Genomic DNA, 19,810 nt, shown 5'->3' with positions numbered 1-19,810 from the left:
ACTACCAATAACTGCTGCTTAATAACATGAAAAGCAATGACAGCTATCAGCCCGAAGAATAAGTAAACGACCCAGCGTTTCAAAATTCCATGTTTTCCAATTCCATAGCCGCTTTTTGAATGCTTACACATCTGTCAACACTTATTTATTGTCTGTAACAATCCTCACATAAGTTTTCTTTCTTCTAAAAAGATGTATGACTAGCACATCCAAATGATATCCCTTTGAATCAAACACAATTATTTTCCTCCCATGAAATACACAACTTTTATAAATGGCGACCGCTTACATGTCTAATATAAATTCGCCGTAAGTAACAGAAATAAGGATGGATGGTTTGACTTTCCCCCCTACTAGTATTGTTTGTTTTTATTATTAAAAAAAGCGATCATTCATATTATATGAATAAAATGAATAATATCATCGCCATTTAACGTTGATTGTCGAACTTCTTTTTCAGCCCACGACTTCTTGTATTTTATGAGAAATTCGACTAAATGAGGCTACCAGTGGGGAAAACAGATTTTAATATTAAAGTTGATATTAAGGAAATTTCATTTAAACTTGTTTTTAAAGGGACTCCACTGAGGTTCTTTTGACATGATGGGACTAAAAATATTTTTTCAGATAAATGTACCATTTGATGTTGGTTTAGACCACTAATCTTTGTGCAAAATTTCAGATTATTCGCGCACTTCGTTTTTCCAGAATAACTACTCAAATTGTAAACAAAAATGACCCAAAATGAAAAGCGTTTAAACACTTTTCACTCAAATCGGCCTAAAAAAGCATAAAAATACGATTTTTCAATTTATTTCAAAGTATATTTCTTAACTATCTTTGCATATATTTCTGTTTAAAATGCCCAAGCTCATCTATGTAAGGAATTCAAATGTTACGTTTTTAGGCTTTTAAACCTCAGTGGAGTCCCTTTAAGCATAAAATAAAAAGAAAATTTGTTTGTTTGTTGTGTTAGATGTAATTTTATTTCATCTCGTGAACTTTAAAAACATTATTCTCACGAGTGAAAATTCTGTATTTAAAGCTCACGAGATGAAATAAAATTTCATCTTACACACAAACAAACATATCCTCTACATGATTAGGAGCAAAATAGAATATCAAAATTATTTGTTCCTCCCATCATTTATAAACACTAATTTGAACTACATGTTATTTGCTCGAGTCAAGGTAATCGGTTTAGTTCACAATGTTTTTTCAGGGTTTCGACTTCAAAAAATTGTGTGTTTTCAAAGGGTACGTTTAGACGCATAGATGATTCTCTTGCGATATTTAACAACATTGCTGGTATGTTGAATTATTGTTCTGATTAATAAAAGCAAAAAAAAAAAGCTAGAAAAAGTTACAAATACGGCTAGTACAACGTAAATGTGCTGTAAAATATGCTTTTGCAAAAACATTTGATTATCTATGCAATCAGATTTAAGTTTCTTAATTAAAGAAGTGCTTAAATCTATACAGTTAATATGTAAGTTACATTGGAGAGCAGTACCTACAATATTATTGTACTTTTGTACGATGTATAGAGGTGACATTTGAAATGTTTTGGCCACAGGTTATTATCTGATACTTATAATAATGAAATAATACTGCAAATGCCATATCTATGCCACCGTACTTATGCATTATTTTGTGTTATTTATTCTTGATAATGAAAATCTGTATTCTAGCCATTCCGTTTTCAACATCTAATAGAAATGATTACTTTGTGAGCTCTGATTCAAGTAAATACTTCATTTATCAAATCTGCTTCGAATCCAGCAAGATACGCGATGGACGATGTCCGAACACAGTGACCTTATTGATGGTGAAGGTGGGTATTAGCTGTCTGTTAAAAAGAATTTCACAAATAACTAAATTGATTTTAGGTTACTTGAAAATGTAGTTTGAAGATAGTCTTTAAATAATTCATTTCTGTTTATTCGGAAAAAAACATACATTATTCATATTTCGTACAGACAGTATTAGTTTTTATTATTTACGTTTTTAATTAATATGGACATTTTCTTAAAGTTCTAAATGTTTAGTTTTCCATTTGAATTGAATTGCATAGCTATTGACATGCTAAAGTGGAATAGTTATTTTTATACTTCTTGCATACTTTGATGTTATTAAATGAAATGTAAAATAATATCAAATTTTCTGCCGCCAATTCGTAAGACTTGTATTTGATACTGCTATCTAAATATAAAAATAATATTAATCTAAATAAGGAACAACGAGATACCCCTGTCAATGATGATGGTATTAGAGAGGGCGACATTAGGTTGAATGATATTCCTTGGGCTCAGATTGAAAATGACTTCAGAAACTGCTTCAGCCAAATGTTTGTTGACAAGACAACGCCGCGGTTAACATGGAGTTGGACGGGCCAAGGTTGTTTTTTTAACTGTTGTAAGATATTGTTTATTGGTATCATCATCACGAATTTGATGATCTATATGTTTCTGCCAAGCTTGTCTGTGATTTAACTAATTAATATTTTATTCATCCAGTTTTCATATAGTAGGTTGAAGATACTATACAAGGATATATGTCGGTATGTGATTGCAATGGTAGAGGAGAAAAGATGTTTATCTCTTGAACTTATTTTTTTTAATTGATTATATCGCGTATTTTTTTCGACAATAGTGTTGTTTGTCCTAGTCCATAGAAGAGGATGATTTAACACATACCAGCTGTATTCATTTCAGGTGCCAGGCGTTATATACGTTATGCCCATTATCTCGTTTACCCACGTTTTTCTTCGTGTTAACATTAAATACTTAAGGAGGTCAATTACTTTGTTCATTGTAATTTTATATTATACTATTTGTTGCATGATTTTCGCTCTAAAGCAATCGATTTCATATCTTATTTCAGCTTGTCCAGTACCAGGTACAGAAGCATTTCAAAAAGAAGTCTCTGGATAAAGTAACACTTTGCAAGATCTTTATTTTGTCTGTCAGTTAATTTTCATGGACACCAATTCATCTGGAAGATATAATATTAATATCACATTGAAAAAAGAGACCCGACGAATCAGTCCAGTTTTTGGTGATATGTATTCGTTTCTTGGAAATTGTGTTATATTATGATGGTGTTCCTATGTACTGATAAAAATAAAGTTTTGCTCTGTTCTGTTCCGTTCTGTGTTAATTGTTCTTTTCTATTCTGATAACCGAATATTTAACTCCACCTTGGCAAGAAAATAAAAAACAAACGAACAACAACAACAAAAAAAAACAAGGACAAATTATTGTTTTGAACTGTTAGGTATTTTGAACATTGCTATATCAGAAGTCTTTTATTTTGTTCGTTCAAATATATTTGTATTATAATTAAAACTTAACGTGTAAATTCATGCCAGGAGTACACTATGACTCAATTTTATAGATTGTTATATTTTTATGACACATGTGCATGTTTTATCTGAGTATTTCAATTACAGTTATTCTTCTCTTGATAAAGATCCGCCGATTTCTTATTAGAGTTCATAAAAACCATGTTGATGGCATGTACTGAATACCGGCCACCACAACTAGTATGCATAGTTAGTTCAGTAAATTGCATTTGTATATTTACTAAGTCAGCCAATGAAAGAATCAATACAACATTAAAACAATTTAAGCTAACTTCACGTACAACTTTGTAAATAAATTGTGGTATACAAAAATAGAACTAGCGCCCTCAGCTATAAAATTATATATGTTCACTCTCTTTGAATGACATTTGAATTATAACTTCGATAATATTAAACTGTGACATATCTCTCTTGAACATTATTGCATGGACGCATTTTGACATAATACGTGTGTGCAACTTACCTGAATACTTTAGTTTTTTTTCACCAGCTCTAATAAATAACAAAATTACCTCATTGAGGTTTTTGTTTTATTTTTCCTTACAAAGTAGAACCAGAACATGTCATATTGCTATGAAAAAAATTGAGCAAGAAATAGAAATATTTGTCATGTTTAAAAATGATATTGGTGCATTATGAACAAGAGTGGCGGCGAGACCGAACATTAATCTCAGGTTTGTTCAAACCCCATCAGGTGAAACCACTATCTTGACGAGCAAGAAACTTTAGCAGGAACGGATTCGAAAATGTTTCAATAAGCTTCCAACTCAATGTAAGTAAATGAAATTCAGTATAAACTAAGCAATCATTAATTGCTAACCAAAACACCACTCACTCAGCACCGTGTACAGCATTAAGTGGATTTGTCTTATTTTCAATTTAAAAAACTATTCATCTTTAAATTTAGGGATTTCAATATAAAACAAACCTAACATTGTGAAAAACAGGAAAGAATTTGGCAAGACAAAGATTGGTTGTGTCTTATATTGAAGTATTCTGCAGCCAGTCAGGAAAAAGAACTGTAGATAACACGTTGATACAGTTCTTAAAGGTAATCTATTATCTATAAGTTTAAAGGGGTATAAAAGTTTATCTAATGCAATATTAGTTCTAAGAATTGTAAGAGGTGCAATTCTTTTGCTTCCATCATACCATGGTCAAATCTCTGAGGTTGCCTCTGTTTATTTAACATATATGATAAATATTAAACATACTGAATACAACGTTTAAACTGTCTAGCAATGATTTCGTGCACGTGCCATTCCGCTAGAAACAAGGTTTCATTCATACAAATATTTTGATTCTATTTTGTTTGTTTGTATTGTTTTTGTTACTTTATTTTGTTTTTGTTTCAAATTCAAACAATAATTTTGTACACTACAGAAAACAGCTGAATACAATTTAACAGTACATTATACGAACAGAGAAATGAAATGATGAGCTAAATTTTAGCGAGTTTAGTGGCTCAATCTATCATACTTTTTTATCATTATATTATGGTTAAAATAATACATAAAACATGTCATGGAGCGGAAATATGTGGTAACGTAACGTTAAAAAATGCTTTCGGCTACCGGAAAATGCAAATATCTGTATATATTTTTTCTTTCTTGAACTCGCTGTCAGACAAATTTCTGGACGTGAACAGAGAAGTGAACAAAGATGTATGGCTTCTATAATATATTTTTTCAAAAAATGATCATAAATGGATATTGATAATACTGATATATTGATGAGTATTTGGGATTATTATCATACATGTAAAATTAAACATATTAGAAATCGAGACGGAGTTGATAAATCTTCTTTATGGATATTTTAGAAAAAAGTAGAATATTTCATGATAACTCTTTTGTTTATCTAACTATTTCCAAAACTAAAAATCATGCGATATTTGAAATACAAAATGGAAACACTCTGTTGCTAATTTGCTTGCAGGAACTCCACTGAGGTCCAAAGGCCTAAAACATAAAATTTTAATTTCGTACATAAATTAGCTGGGGGCACAAAAGATAAATAACAAATATATTCAGAAATAAATTGAAAATCGTATTTTGTGCTATTCCTTGCTCGATTTGAGTGAAAATGAAAAGCGTTGCAAGGCTTTTCAATGTTGAGTCATTTTTCACAATTAAAATTATTATTCAGAGAAAACGAGTATAATTCTACATAAAGTGTATCATTAATCTCGAAAAATTATTTTCAGTCCTGTCATGTCAAAATACCTCAGTAGTGTACCTTTAAAGAATATGAGCAATACAAAATAAAATCGAATAGAACTGCGAGTTTAATTTTTATCTATTTTTTATATTTAAGATAACCTGAACATAGATATTTTAAAATCTCGGAGTACGCTTCCTGTTTGTTATTATAGTGTTTAAATATCGTTACCCCACGATCCCTAGGGTTAGAGACAATCATCTTAACAACATTACCGATCTCTTTTAATATTTTGTAGAAATAAGTTTATTTTTATTGTTAACATATCTAAAGAAAGTATTTTTTACATGTTTTTTCATGTTTACACGTTTTTGACCAGTTATGTTTTCTCATTGTGCTTTTTACTTGTTTTCTTCCTAAAATGTCTTCTTATTTTATCATCAACATTTATATGGTTGCCTGTTTTTGTGTTCTGCACCAAGTTTCACTAATTACATATATTGTATTGGTAAACAGCAATCAAAATTGTTTCGAAAATTATGACAAGACAATCATTATAACTTCCCAGCTTCATTTTCATGCTAAAGAGAGTTTGTTTGTTTGATTGTTTATTACGTTAGGTTTAAAGTAAGGCCCTTTTTTCAACTTTACAACTGGACTCTCCCTTCGTGCATGATTTCAGGTACAGGCGTCTCTACGTAGGAAAAAAGCAAGTTGTATAGCTTTCTATAGCCATAGGAAAACCTAGCGCATATTTACCTTTGCATTAACTTTTGGGTAAAAGTAAATTACAAGGTATAAAATTTAAAGATATAAATTTTTGCAATCAGAAATGCTGAATTGTGAAATAAAAAGGTATTTAATTATCTTAATTTTATAAAAAGGGTTGTTGAAAATTCCGAAAAATCGTATTGTTTTTTCATCAAACCTAAAAATTTTGTTAAATATGTAAAAAAAAATTAAAATTTTTAATTTTTCAAGCTGTTTTCTTCTTTCCAGGGCCAAAAAAAATGTCAACGGTTTGAATATTTTCTCTTGCTCTTGTGTATTTAATGTATACTATTTAGTGAACTGTTCAACCTTATTACAGGATTCTGGTGTTAGTCCTGGTTGCGTCCATGTCATACTGTAATGGCGTTGGTGCACAAGTGTTGCAAGGTGGAAATTCTCATATTGGCCTACTCAACAACAGATATCCAATAGATCGGTCAAGATATCCAATAAACCGACCCGGATATCCAATAGACCGACCCGGATATCCAATTAACCGACCAGGATATCCAATACATAGACCTGGATTTCCTAATTACCGGCCGGGATTTGGAATAACTTCAATGCCATTCACGACGACTACAGCACCACCAGCAAGCATGCCTATAAGTGACGAGGATGACTACTTAGCTGCCGAAATCGGTGTCAGACTACCACCAAACGAGTGCGTCATCTCAAATGATCAGTTTTTACAGCATGTAAGTTTTGATAATGCTATTGTATAATGAATGATACATTCAACAAAGCTTTGTTCTTGAGTTCAATGTTAAGAAAATGTACTACTGTAAAATGTCCAACTGACTCAATCACTCACTCCTCGCAGTCACTGAATATCAAATGGTATGTGAAAACTGTCAAAAATGCCCCGAACCTCATCTTAGATTTCTTATGTTTATCCAGCCATTCCGTGTAACTGACTTCAAGATTAAAATACTGAATACCGCTTTTTTGACCTTGTGTAATGGCGCACAAGAGGTGTAGAATATTTTTCCATTCTTTTTTCAGTACATACGTTATCAAATGAAACAGAATCTGCGTTTGGTATAACTTTTGTTTTCATTTGTCTCTAGGGGAACCTTTGTTCAGGCATGAATTGAATTATTCGGGATGTCATGGATATTCGAACGGTTTAACCTACTGCTGCTACATCTAAGCCCAATGTTTCAATTTTAATGAATTTAGTAACATCTTTATTATTTTATTGCTCAATTGACACGTTAACAAAATATAACTGAATTTCGTTTTCCTTACTTCAAAACAGATTTACGATTTTCTTAGGTTATCATGTTACATATTAAAATGTACGAATATAGAGGTATATACAGTCTACTCCACTTATAACGAGATCGGTTTTAACGAGGTACCGCTTACAATGTACATTCTACTGTGTCCCGGCCCTTTTCCTTCTATTTTCCTTTCATTTTTTATCGTTTATAACGAGATCGGTTTTTGCGAGGGAATCATCCCAAATCCCCCCCGACTGTTGTATCCGGAAATGCACTGTATTTTGCTGTTTTTGATTTTTTATTACGTTTACTTTGAAATTTTTTATTAAAATGAAGCAGCATCCGTATTTCAGAAATTTTTATATATTCCCTGAAAATGGGGGTCAGCATTAAATCTCACCAAAAATATAAATCTTATTCTTTTCTGTACAATATTTCATGTACATTAAATTACATAGACATTCTATGTTACAAATCTTTTAAGAAACCACCATATGCCTTTGAAAATAACCTAATTTTACTGTTTTGGAAATTTATTAAAAAAATGTCAGATATTAATTTGTTTACTTCAACAATTTATCATTTTAGGTTGTCGGTATGGACTGGATCGCTCCTTATGTTATTGACAACGATTCTCCATTAAATCCAGGAATATCTTACAAATTTAATGCCCTCTTTGGACAGAAATAAAACTCTACATTTCATTTCGAAAACGAGGGAGCCCCTCTTGGTAAATGCAAATTTGGATATATTACAACGATAAGAAATTTCAATTTGAATTATGGGGGGAAGTTCTTAAAATTTTTTAAATGCCCGCCACCTATTGGGAATTATTTTGGGCCCCCCCCAAAACCTTTTTTCGATTTGGGGTCTTTACCAAATTGTAACGAAAAATTATTTAATTTTCTTTAAATTAACAGTTTAAACAAAGTTTATTTCAAACAAGTATACTTTTAACAATTTACAAATAAAACTTTACAACACAAAAATGAATGAAAAAGGAACATAACCCGAAAGCTGAAGCTTATATATGTCTTATCCTAAATAAAGGTCTAATCCTTATTGATTTGCTATTAATTTATATATCATATACATGTTTGTAGCACAAAGAATCAATTAATCAAAGAAGTTGCTTTATCAAAATTGATTATTAAATTGATAATTTACGTACGAGTATAAATTAGAATAAATCTTTTCATTTCTCATATTTTTTTGCGGAAAACTGAAATGCCACGTTTAGAGATATCGCTTACAATTTAGTATTACATTTTTTGAACGTTTTAAAAGGCATTTCTATTTCAATTTTTGTATGTTGGTAATATATGTCACGGTTCAGGACTGTTCACTATTTAGGGGAGAAGATGTGTAAGCGGCCGGATAGCTCAGTCGGTAAAGACGCGGGTACGGTATTCCGAGGGTCCCAGGTTCGAGTCCCGGCAGGCTGCACATTTTTCTCAGCCTGTGACATTTGGCGCCCAATGGAGGACCGTGCTGGATATAGCTCAGAGTTTAATTTACATTGCTCTTTAACTTTGTGAAATTCGAAGACGAATTTCAATATAGCAGGGGAGTATTTCACGGTTCAGAACTGTTCACTAATTAACGGGAGAAAATGTGTAAGCCGGCCGGATGGCTTAGTCGGTAGAGAACGGTATTTCGAGGGTCCCGGGTTCGAGTTCCGGGCAGGCTGCATATTTTTCTCACCCTGTGACATATAATTATGTTTTATATTTTCTTTAGGGATGATATTACTAACACTTGTTTGTATATTGACGGACAATTCATGCACATTGGCGGTGATAAAGCAGTCTACGGCGCAAGCGGGGTGTGTACATTGAAACATATATTTCAGTTTTGAATCTATATGTACTTCTTTCAGGCGTGTTGTTTTACAGTAACTGTTAATAACGACGCCGGAATCATTCTTTTCTTACTTTATAAGAATGTTAAACAAAAATTCCATCAAGCAAAAACTTAAATCAAGTCATGGTTTTGCGTTTATTAAAAGCGTCATTACACAGACAGCTTATTTGTACGATTAATACTTCTTAGTTACGTTTGCAACATCGTTGTATCCTAGAACATGATATATTACATGATATATGTTTATTTAAAGAACAATTTTGCAGGTGATCAATTTGCTATAAGCGGCAGGGCAGACTTCTTCGTGAGTTTTGATCCTGAGAGATACGTCATTTTTTACATATGTTATGACGTGAACGAAAGTATAAGGGGAAGATGTCGAAACTCAGAGATATTTTTAATGCTTAAGGTAAACGTAACAAAAATTACATGCTTAATAAAAATCATACCGTTAAAGATTAACCGACCATTATTCTTATTTTGTCTAAATGTAAATTATTAGAATGTTTAATACTAATATGGGTATAAGAACTTACATGAACTTACAAGAGATGCGGATATCTATGTCTCTGAACTTACACACTATTATATCAAAATATATTGGTTGCCATAAACACAAATAAAATTGCGTTTTATTAATGGAAATTATTCAAAGGTAATTATTTCATTTTATTAAGTACAATTTTAATATCGCTTATATCATATTTTGGTTACCACGAGCAAGCTGAGACTTGTATTTATTATAATATTAAAACAGTGGAAAAAGGCTATATTACAGTTCTACATATTATAATTAACATTAGTAAACAATATTATATATTTAGCTTAATATATATTTTTGCTTTGTGGGCGAAATGGAAACATAAATATTCAAACATTTTCTTAGCGTTAGGCGTTCACGTTTGGGATTTTTCCTTGTGTTACAGAAATTTCTTTGAATGTTTATGAAACTAAGATTGGCAACTTTTAAATTTAATTTATATTCAATTCCAAGAGAAGCACCTGGTACTATGATGATGTAACTATGGACTTTATCATAATAGTCGGGAACATTTAACATAGGACTTTTACTGGACTAATTATTAGATCTATAAAAATGGCTGTTGACTTTTGGCGGGAAAATGGAATCGTGCTCAATATTGTATAGATTATATTGTAGTCAGTAAACTGTTTATTTTATTCAGGATCAGAGGGATTCATCTAATGATGACAATGGTGTCAGGAGGGATGACATTATACTAGATGACATTCATTGGACACTGATTGAAGAAACGTTCAAAAACTGCCTCGGCCAACAATTCGTGGATGAAACTGATCCCCAAATAAGATGGGTGTGGGAAAACGATGGTAAAGTTGTTATCATGTCTGCAGGAACTGAAAATAAAGCGCCTTTATCATTAGGATAGAGCCAATAATTCCTATGAAGTCTGACCAGGCTCTATGGCTCTATCTTTTTTGATAGCTTAGTTTGTTGACTGTTCCAAATTTAAAGCAGAACAAATAAAGCATGAAAAGCACAAATGAACATGGTGCGGATTTATGTTTCTAGCAGCAGTTTTTATTGTAGATTTTGGCCTTCCAATAATAATATCATTCTCTAAGTCTTTATATAAAACATTATTTTACATAACAGTAAAGAAATAGATCGGAATATATATTTTAATATGATTAAAAGGTAAGGATCAATATTATATGATTATCTATGTTATTTTTTCATTTATTAGACCATAGCTTTGTATAGACCATTTTCGAAAAAAAGAAGATAAAAAATGCACACCCTAAAAAAAACTTGAAAAAAGCAAAGAAAAAAGAATCAATAGTTTGATTTTTGTGAGATAACTTATTAGCCTTTTAATTCATATATTATAGTAAAACATGTTAAGAGACATTTTTTATCTTCATCACATATCTGGCAATATATTAAGTTAACAAGTAGCTATGTTGTCCTGTTTCATTCCAGATTGTGCTAAACCAGGGACAAGTGAGTTTGAAAGTGGAGTTTCTGGATAAAACGTCATATGGTGTCTAGTAAACAGAGTAACGCTTTTTCGCAAACTGCAGAAAATGAGTGTTTCTTGTTTGTGAATTTTGTAAAATTCAATACATTGAAAAATTCAAATGACGAATAAATATCGTTCCTCATTCTTTCTGTTTGAATTATTTTGTTAAACGATTACCAACATTATAATGGAACTAAAAGATACAAATGTTACAATTGCCTTGTACTTTTTATTCGATATTTTTGTGATTAAGTATACATGTTGACTATATTTGGCCGATAGAAAATGTCAATTTTCTTGGATTTTTTTCAGCCATATTTTTTTTTTTAAATTCTGTGTTGGTGCCTAAATTGTTTTTACTTAAACATGTTTTGTGACAAATTTATTGCTTTTCCTATCTTTAAAAGTTTATTTGATATTTCATCCATTTATGATAAAGGAATTTGACGGCCATTTTAGTGGTCACATGAAACGGCCATTTCAATGGTCAATAACAAGTTTTTTAGTTTAGTATCCACCTTGATCGGATTCAGCATACCCTAAAGAGTTAAAATATACCAAAATACCACTTGTACTAAAAAATGCCCCTAGCATCTTAAAGAGGGGCATATTCTCAAAAATAGTCCCGTCTATTATTACCATTACTTTTTTTAGAATGACACGGAAGTAAAAATAACGGTATACACCAAGCACGTAACACTCAGCACACACATCAAGGTACTTATATGTATGACTCTGTTGATTTCTTAAATGCTACACAGTATACACACGTTTAATGCAATTGCAAGGATGAGCACGATGTCCATATATAAAATGTTATAACAAAGTTAACGTAAAGAACACCTTTCCCGTGTAAGAAATCAGAAATCTGAAAAATCTTTAATGCTCGTATAAATAAACACATGTATTTTGAATAAAAGACAATTAGTGCACAGACACTTGGGTGTGGAGCTTAAAACGCCTTTAAAATCCAAATGAAAGATATATTTGTCAATCCCAGAACATGTACTGATCATATATATATCACAAAAACTTAATATAAGCCGTTTTGAAAAATATATATTTCAACGTCTATAATAATACACAAGATAAAAATGTTCGCCGGAAAAAATTCGCACACCTACCGTCAACATCACCATGTAATTTATTCCATTTCCAATATTTTCACATAATCCTTTGGTCCATCGACACAGAAGATATAATTCTTCACGATGATGGTCAATTTTAAACTTCAACGGTAATATAAACAACGCAACAGCCGAAATAAACATCGAGATTATCGCCGTTTTAATCCATTTACAAAATCTTTCGATAAATTCAAACGTGGCCCCGTTTCAGCTCGAGGGCATTTTGCATTTCAGGGCCGATTATCACAGTCTGGCACAACTATGACGTGTATTGATGTCTTTAATACACTTGGTACACAAATGTAGAGTAGCATTTTTCAAAAAAGAAAATACTTTGAAATTTCTTTCGCTGCATTTCTACACTGCAGTATAGTAACTTCTACGGAGTTCATTACTGTTTGTGTGTTCAAAGAGAAAACTACTGTAGAATCTAGAAAAAGATATATTTAAGCTCTCATAATAAAAAGATAAAAAAAATGCAGCGTAGGAATAACCAAAGAAGGAGATGCATATTTTTATGCAAGAGAAGCGCTAATACACCTTTTATCGTGCATTTATCTACAAAAGCCCTGGGACTTTGTAAAATCTCTCATACTGCAGACTCGGGCATTAAATCCGTCCTCGTGGTTTTACAGGTGTTTTGCTTGAAAAAAAAAACGGTGAAGTTACCCTTTAATGTGACAAAAGATTAGGATATGCAATATATATACTTTAACTACTAAGTTTTTACTAAATATTTCAGTGGTTGCTTCTGTTTCCGCCATTTCATCTAGGAAAGCCCATGTCTTTTGCTGTGAAAGTTTTTTTTACTGTTTCCCTTAAACTTAAATAAAAAAATTCTATTACAACACCTGAAAAATAATTCAAAGGTTATTAAAAATACTCGATTACCAACGCCTTTAAAGATTCTGTATGTGCCTTTGAACAATTAATACTGTCAAACCCCGTTTCACCAACTTCGACAATAGTATAGATTATCTTAGTTATTTATATAAAGTTAACACGAAATAATTGAGATAGTCAATTTAAGCTCTTGACATTTTTCAGTGGTATGAATAACAGTCAGCATATGTTTATGTATATACCCTTTTCGTGCATGAAAAATAGGCTGTCATTCAAGAGACCAAAAAAAACAAAAAAAATCATAATGTTTATATGATGTTTTGCTTGTCATGCGTGTAAAAATTACGTATAAGAAAAAAGGTACATGTACTGCTCGGTTTACATTTAATGGAATACGACTGACAAACTGATTTATTGTTATCGTGTATTTTTTTGTATAAGGAAATTAAAAAGAACTACCTGACAAAGTTAACGTTAACCTAATACAGTTTTATAAACTTAAGTATTTGTTTTGGGCCTTATATCAATAATATATTCCGATTCAGTGTAAATAAATGATTAATATATATCGTTTATTAGATGTCGTTGACAGTGTCATGATCTTACTCGATAAATATTTTCACAACTACCGGATTTATTGTGGATTGGGCTACAATGGGCATATTTTCAATAAGTATTTCAAACATTCATAAAAACAAAAGAAATGTATCAATTGGATATTCTTATACATTACTTCTTGAAAGAATTGTTGATTATGTTTTAAGTGATTTGGAATGAACATTTAAACATGATGAATGATAATAATATTTTGTTCTAGAACAATTTGTTGTCTGCTATATGAATATATGTAATAATGCATCATGTATCTTATGCTTACTAACAACATTCATATAATTATATTTCTTTCCTAGCATGTTGTTATGTCTGATATTAAATACTTTCAAAACCAATATTTATTGTATTACAACCTTCAATTATAGACAAACTCACGTTCAAACGTCGATCGCATTTATTTTGCCAGCGTCATATATTTGCCGGTATACAACTTGATAAATCGTAATCATTCAATCAATGGTAGGATACTATGTCATCACGCACCTGCTGAATGATGCACCCACTCGGACCAATTTTATGTAGAAAATTCGTCAACAAGTACGATTTTATTATAAAAAAAAATAGTGTATCAGAATATAATGTAGTGTACCAAACAATGGCTGCAGTCCTTGAGATTTATAATTTATAGATTTATTTCCTGGTTTATTAGGCCTGAAAACGGGATAAGTTTTTCTTCTTCTCTGAATGCTCCCACTCGGATTTTTTACACAACCTATAAGAAATTAGGTTGAAACCCTTATTGAAAATTATTTTACACGTACCAGAGCATAGACCGAATATTCTAACACTCACGTGATTTTGTCACTATAGACAAAGAAGGGAAAAAACTGGTGTTAAACTGCCAATAAACACCGGTTAGGGACTACTTGTATATGCGCTGTTATGTTTTCACCCTCGATTGTATAGTTTACAAAGCATTTTAAAGCAACAATAAAAAGCATTTTATTCATATTTTCAGTTCGTATAATGCTTTCTTTTCATACAATACCGAAATAATATCTCACATACACTAACGCCACATATTAGATCCATATCAGTTAATAAATAGTTTGACAAAACGGCGCCAATCCGTATAAGCAGCGTAATGACGTCATCCTAAGTAAACAACTCATTCATAAACAAGCTGACGTTATTTCATACATACAAGAATGAAATGGGGCACTGACGTAAACACAATACGACGTAAGTTTTTATTGTTGAAAAACTTGATAAAATAACGTTTTTTTTTCTAATTATTTCTTTTTGTTTAATAATTTCTATATCTTTGCAACAGTAGGGTGCGAAAATCGAACAGCGTTATACCAAAATCGGCACCGGAAGTTATTTCCGCTTGAAAAATAACATTAGTGATTTTCCTTATTTTATCGTGTTAGAATCGAAATAACATCGGCCTGAGAGGTGTATATCGGCTATTTAACACCGGTTTTGTCGTTTTGATGCGAGAAAAATTAACCACTCAGGCCTACGGCCTTCGTGGTCAATTCCTACGCATCAAAACTCCAAACCGGTGTTAAATAGCCGATATACACCTCTCAGGCCGATGTTATTTCTTAAATGTTTACACATTTTTCTATATTGGTTTCAAATATTTCTATTCAAACGTCTGTTTTTCTTATAATTTCATTTTATAAAAGTGGAAATTCTCCCAGTAGGACTCGATTTAAGAGATGGTCCCATTCGAATTCAGAAAATTGGTGTTCCACATATTTAAACAACCTACATTGTACTATGTACTTTAAATACATCTTTACAAAACATTCGCAGTAAATCATCTAAATAATAATTATTTAATTTAAATGTTTTTTTTTCACCTGACACTAGTCCATCATTTGTTCTCCTATATTTTGAGATTTTACATAGTGAGTTCTTCAATAGCCCAAATGATAAATAGTCCGATTTACATGTAACACTTATCAGAAAGATGTTGATTAAGGGAAATTTAATTTGTATTTGCTTAAAAGTACTGCATGGACAACATTAGGGACTTGCATTTATTAAATAAGACTGATTCAAAACGAGTCTGCAATTGTCTGTTTAAATTTTATTGCTCTAAGACGTTCTTTCTTTTTACCAGATATTCATAAGGAAGACATATTAAAAGTTGTTCTTTCGTTACAAGGAACTAGGTGACGATGTTTAAATCGGGCCACCAATCAGACAAGCTGGCTATGAAGATCCATTTAATTGCTCGAAATCATAACATATTTCTTTGTAAAAAAAAAGGTATTTCATTATAACAAAACTACATTTCTCACTAAGGTTTATTCCGCTACCGTGTCCCGAGGAACCTTTATTCAGTGCCAAAATGTATAAAAAGATTCACAATAAGGCCTGACACTTCAACGTAAACCACAATTGGCTTCTCTGTAATAGAAATATGTTGCTCAACGTTTTTCCCTGGTGAGTCTATTTAATTGTTTAAACAAAAAACCTTTCGTACTCGTATTTTAATATCTGGTTTGTTTAGGAAATAGATATCAATTCTGAGTGCATTGTTGTAGAATAATGCACGGTTTGAGTTCAAATGCGTAGTAATATAATCACGAAGGCCGATAGGCCTGAGTGATTAATTACAAGGCATTTGAACGAAAAACGTGCATTATTATAAATAATGCACGAAGAATTAATATCTATTTCCATTCTAACACGTCAAGAAAAAGTATAATTATTATTATAAAGTTGGACTTTATGTTTGGTGGTTAAATTTGTTTTCGCCTCAGAGTTTCCAATAGAAACGTTCTTTAAAGCTGTTCCAGTGGGTTGAAAAAAAAACTGTCGTTAAATCTACTGTGTGTAGAAACATTTTGAGAATAACGAATTTTGAAAACGTTGATAAAACTTTGTTTGTTCATTTTTATTTCACTCTATAATTTTTCAAGCGAGATACAAATTATTAAAAGTGAAATAAATGTTAAACCTAACTCGTCTGCGATATTAAAATAACGTACTTGATTTGATTGTTTTGCACGTGCTGTTTGGCGCTACATTGTGACGTCACGTAAACAACACTTTAAACGTCTGTACAGCGTTAACGACTGCATTAAAGATATTGGTGTTCGGATTCATTTTCTTAGTTAGACCATTTTCTATCATTCTAGATAGTTTTTCACAACAAAATTCGACAAAAAATTGTTTTTATTTATCAGATTTTTAAACAAAATGGCGCCCTCAATGTGAAAATATACAGGGAGATAATAAGAACGGCGAGTGCATTGTTGTAGAATAATGCACGCTTGCGGCCTTCTTTGTCTATATAGGAAAATTTCCGATAGTGTTAGAATTAGAATTTTGTATTGTTTCTGCTCTGTTTGAAAAAAATTGTCGCTTGGCATTCGAAGGAGAAAGGGCATGCATTATGCAAATAAAAGCGAGCCTTGTTTTTATACAGTTTAATAGAAAAGGAACTTTAACCTTAAACGGACGGTGGAATGCTTGTTTTAGCATGTTCATGGACGAATGAAATGTGCAACATTTCTCATACCTCTAACCACTGAAGCACACATGTGTATGGAACGCCATAGCTGCCTCATGTTGTTACATTTCGTTTTATTTTTTCCCTAAAAGCATCTTATTATGTATAAAAGAACTGTTGGCTTGCCAACGTTTTATGTAAACCTTTTGTAACGCCATCTTTTCGAATTAAGATTTCAATATGTCTGAACACAGACTTGTTTAAATGTAGTGTTTAATTGTCTTGAAATTGTCTTATCATGTGAAACAGTAGTGTTATCTTGTCGGAAGTTTGTGTTATCTTGTCCAAATGTGATCCTGGTATGTTATTACACTATTGTAAATAATTGTAAATAGAAAAATCGATAGAATATTGATATTCGTTAAACTTGAATTAAGTAAGCTGTATAATTCAAGTTGTTTTTATTGATGTAAATGAATGATGCAGCAAAATGCCTTCGGAATGCGCCTCAGTCGCCGAAACGACGATTTCCCGTGTTCTACATTGTTTGGCAAATGAACATATAGTAGGCTTTTCACCTTTCTATAACTATAATTTGATAGTGGAAATTTTTTTTTTAAATGATTTTATCGGTGGTTGTGTATTTGGTACCTTATAGTAAGCCTTAGAGTGTTGAATTATTTTTTTTCAGGGTTGTAGTAGGGGTCCAGGGGCAGATAGGGGTGGGGTGTCCAAACACTGATACTGCCACCTGTGTAATTTAGCATATAATATACTACATAATTATTCAATAGCAAGGTAAAAACGTTAAAGAGGTAATCAAGAGATTGAAAGATTAGAACCTAAATGAAATTTAATGATATTTTTACCTACACAATATTTCAATTTCTTTTTACTCCATACACTTTAAGCTAGAAAACTGGCTAAAAAATCTTGCCCATTTAAAAGAGTCTATTAATTCAAGTTTACTTGTAGCAAATTACTTCAAACATTTTTTTTCTTACAAAAATCAACAATTTGTTTACTTCCACAGAATACGATATTTTTATATTTCTTCTAACGCCTATCTGTAATCAAAGCACAGAAGGCGATGAAATTGTTTGGGTCTCAGAATGTCAGAAAGGTGAAGGTTGTGAGATTATAAACCAATTTGTTTTTGTATAGTGCCACTAATGCTTTCCAGCGTTTTAATTGTAGTAAATTGGCTATAAGACTAATTGCAACACTGATATTCAAATCAATGTTTATTTGACTTAAACAATTTCAAAAAAAAATAAAAAAAAAAAAATTTGACTTAAACAATTTCAAAAAAAAATAAAAAAAAAAAAATATGAGTTTCTTTTACTGGGATTTGAACTCCAGACCTCTTGCTTTCTAAGCGAGCGCGCAAACCCTTCGGCCACGATGAAGTTATATGTTGACGGCGTGAAGAAAACCATATAATTCTAAATTAGGGCTTGTAAGGACGCTAACTGTTGTTAAACACAGATGTAAATAATTATGGAGCTTACTATAAGCATGTATATCTATAAAGAATAAAACAATATTAGAAATCTTCGACCATTCGGGAACTATTTTGCTTGAAAATTAATGCGCCTGTCATTTGACCATCTTTACGCAGTGATCTCCCCTGAATTTTTCGGCGTTAGTGTACATATAAAGGGAAGTAACCTCTTCAAAATAGCGGACTACTTTCGGCATTTGCAATTAACAGCATCAGGGTCTGAAATTTCGCTACCATAATTTGTTTGGTCTGACGACCCAAAAAACTAAAAACCAGTTTGATTGCATGGCTAAAAATAGCTTGCTCGGGAAATCCGAATCATAATGAAGGCGAAGCAATTTCGGTGGGTGTGAGATCTACAGGTAAGAAATAAATAGATTTAAACTTTATTGAGATTACTCGTTTACTAGAGAGATAATGTCTAAAGAAATGAAATTCATGAGGTTTTCTTCACTACCGGTGTGAATATATTCTTCCTGGTGAAACAAATTATTTAAAATACATTATTATATATATTTTTCAATATTTAATATCATTTGATTTGTACACTTAATGTAGGCCTACGCACTACCTTTCATAAAATGTATTCAAACATTTTAACAGCAAAGAAAAGAAAGTATTTGATGAATAACTTACTAGGTATATACTTAGAGAGAGAGAGACGATAAAAATACTTCCTTGATAAGAGCTCAAAAGATTAATGACATCATTGAGTAAAATATACTTCCTGAAGTTTATGATTTAAAGGACACTTAAAATCTCATAATAATTCAAACAAACATAGTTATATACAAAGTTTATTTTCAATTTTGCTTTTAAAAAGTTATTTATATTATCTTTATTATAATGAAACAAAATCATGCTGCATACACAATAGTTTAATTAAGAAATGAATCTTAAGATGATAATATTGAATAAGGTTTAA

The 19,810-nt window shown here is 31.4% G+C and overlaps 2 protein-coding genes across 2 annotated transcripts; both read left to right on the top strand.

Annotated features, from left to right (window-relative positions):
• The first annotated feature begins 4,992 nt into the window (after window positions 1-4,992).
• On the top strand, window positions 4,993-8,223 carry LOC132755575 (uncharacterized). Its single transcript, XM_060746461.1, has 3 exons — window positions 4,993-5,028; window positions 6,615-6,993; window positions 8,110-8,223. Coding segments are annotated over exons 1-3 (483 nt in total). The 5' UTR covers window positions 4,993-5,026; the 3' UTR covers window positions 8,212-8,223.
• A 1,038-nt stretch (window positions 8,224-9,261) lies between these two features.
• LOC132755574 (uncharacterized) lies at window positions 9,262-11,528 on the top strand. The gene is made up of 4 exons (XM_060746459.1): window positions 9,262-9,347; window positions 9,651-9,793; window positions 10,569-10,731; window positions 11,345-11,528. The coding sequence occupies exons 1-4, from the start codon at window positions 9,305-9,307 to the stop codon at window positions 11,392-11,394; spliced, it is 399 nt and encodes a 132-aa protein (XP_060602442.1). The 5' UTR covers window positions 9,262-9,304; the 3' UTR covers window positions 11,395-11,528.
• The last annotated feature ends 8,282 nt before the right edge of the window (window positions 11,529-19,810 follow it).

The sequence above is a fragment of the Ruditapes philippinarum genome, unplaced genomic scaffold (assembly GCF_026571515.1).
Source record: "Ruditapes philippinarum isolate M1 unplaced genomic scaffold, ASM2657151v2 ctg2146_1_1_1_1, whole genome shotgun sequence".
Taxonomy (NCBI): Eukaryota; Metazoa; Mollusca; class Bivalvia; order Venerida; family Veneridae; genus Ruditapes; species Ruditapes philippinarum.
The sequence above is the reverse complement of the archived record's forward strand: the minus strand, read 5'-3'. Positions and strand labels throughout refer to the sequence as shown.

Coding starts and splice junctions, on each gene's coding strand:
- LOC132755574 (XM_060746459.1), top strand. CDS start 9,305: ATGCACATTGGCGGTGATAAAGCAGTCTACGGCGCAAGCGGGG. Junction 9,348..9,650: donor AGTCTACGGCGCAAGCGGGG/TGTGTACATTGA, acceptor ACAATTTTGCAG/GTGATCAATTTGCTATAAGC. Junction 9,794..10,568: donor AGATATTTTTAATGCTTAAG/GTAAACGTAACA, acceptor TATTTTATTCAG/GATCAGAGGGATTCATCTAA.
- LOC132755575 (XM_060746461.1), top strand. Junction 6,994..8,109: donor ATGATCAGTTTTTACAGCAT/GTAAGTTTTGAT, acceptor TTATCATTTTAG/GTTGTCGGTATGGACTGGAT.